The sequence below is a fragment of the Austrofundulus limnaeus genome, unplaced genomic scaffold (assembly GCF_001266775.1).
Source record: "Austrofundulus limnaeus strain Quisiro unplaced genomic scaffold, Austrofundulus_limnaeus-1.0 Scaffold12, whole genome shotgun sequence".
Lineage (NCBI taxonomy): Eukaryota > Metazoa > Chordata > Actinopteri > Cyprinodontiformes > Rivulidae > Austrofundulus > Austrofundulus limnaeus.
Genome location: NW_013952414.1, coordinates 1,697,876 through 1,699,357, shown reverse-complemented (window position 1 = coordinate 1,699,357; position 1,482 = coordinate 1,697,876). Strand labels below are relative to the sequence as shown.

The 1,482-nt window shown below is 39.3% G+C and overlaps 1 protein-coding gene across 1 annotated transcript in view; it reads left to right on the top strand.

The window, feature by feature from the left end:
- Positions 1-701: 701 nt before the first annotated feature.
- vipr1b (vasoactive intestinal peptide receptor 1b) overlaps positions 702-1,482 on the top strand; it is a gene marked incomplete at its 5' end in the record, with an annotated part of 33,901 nt that continues 33,120 nt past the window's right edge. Inside the window, 1 exon segment of the mRNA XM_014002200.1 lies at positions 702-792. Within this exon segment, the coding sequence (XP_013857654.1) occupies positions 702-792 (91 nt within the window).

Below are 1,482 nucleotides of genomic sequence, written 5' to 3'. Positions count from 1 at the left end.
TGAGAAAGTGCAGTGTGAATTCAAACCACACCAACAGAAAATGTAAACAAAGCTTACAGTTTTGGTCCCCAATCGAACCGAGTCTACCGGACTATCGGGTGTGAAYACCACCTAAGATCTTTGTCTTAAGCTCTTTGGTCTTGGATGTTTTCTGTTCTTTGTGCTGTAGGACTCTGGTTTTATGACCCTGCTTCTCTACTCTGCAGTATGGTAGTTGGGTTCATGAATACGCTCCGCTTCACGTTGACTTTTTTTCCCCGCTCTTCTCCTTTGACCTTCTCAAGCTTTCGCTGCTCGTCTTGCACATTTTCATTAGCCCACCGTCTCTAGGCCTGTGGCTGTCAGCCCGCATTTTTCAGCCTTTGTTGACACAGATGAACAATCGCAGCGGATTGCTCAGTGGCTCCCCTCTCTGCTTCCTAATCCATTTGCATGACAGCATCTATTTTCCTTTTGCAAGAAGGAGCTTTGTTGTGTTTTCAGACGTAGTGAACATTTCTGCATATTTACTGAATTATGAGCCTGAGATTCATTCTAACCAGAAAAGCAGAGCATAAAAAGACCGGGGTTATAAGAGTATGACAAATATGGGAATGCTTTCTCCACACATAATCTAATTACGGCGCTGTAAAGGAGCCATATTACATTCTTGATTCCACAATTGCACTTTATTTTTTGAGTTTTTTTGTTTTCTTTTACAGGTGTTATCGGTGCAGATGTGCGACGTGGTGAATGAAATCGAGCAGGAGAAGGAGCGCTGTGAAATCAGCACCTCTGGGAACGTCACCTCGGGTAATTTTTCAGAACCGTTTTTCACGTCGAGAGTGTGCAGAAGGCTATTTACGAGAAATAAGAGGCTGTAAAAATGAGTGAATAGTGACGCTGAGTCATCCAGGGTGGCCGTTTCTGGATAAAGAACCATTATTGAGAGCAAAAACCCATAATTTAGAGAAGCAGTTTACTCTTTCACTACCGCTGAGTGCTAAAAAAGTAAATAAATAGGCTTTGAAGGGACTACTCGTAACATTAGACATTATTTAATAAACATTTACTTTAGCTATAAAAACAAGACTAAAAACACTGTAGGCTCTTATATTTTTAAATTATATATAAACTAACTGTCACTCAGATGGTGCCATGTTGTTTTCACTGAAAAACTTTCTGGCTGAATGACAAAGTTTAGCTTTATGCAGTTTGAACATTAATTTTGGACAATATTTGATGATCAACGCTTTAAATGAAACCAGAGCAACTTGACAAAGAGCAGAATGTAGAAATGACTCAGACTACAACTGAAACTGATGGAGGACAACAGAGCTGCTTCATGGAAAGGGAACCTTTGATTAAGCCTTTTAGCTTTCACGTTGGCTCCAGAGCTAATATGACAATATGTGGCATTAGCTCTTTTTTTTGTGACTTCAGTAGAAAACAAAACTAAATATTAGTTTATTTAGTTTATTTATTTTTTCATCATCAGTGACT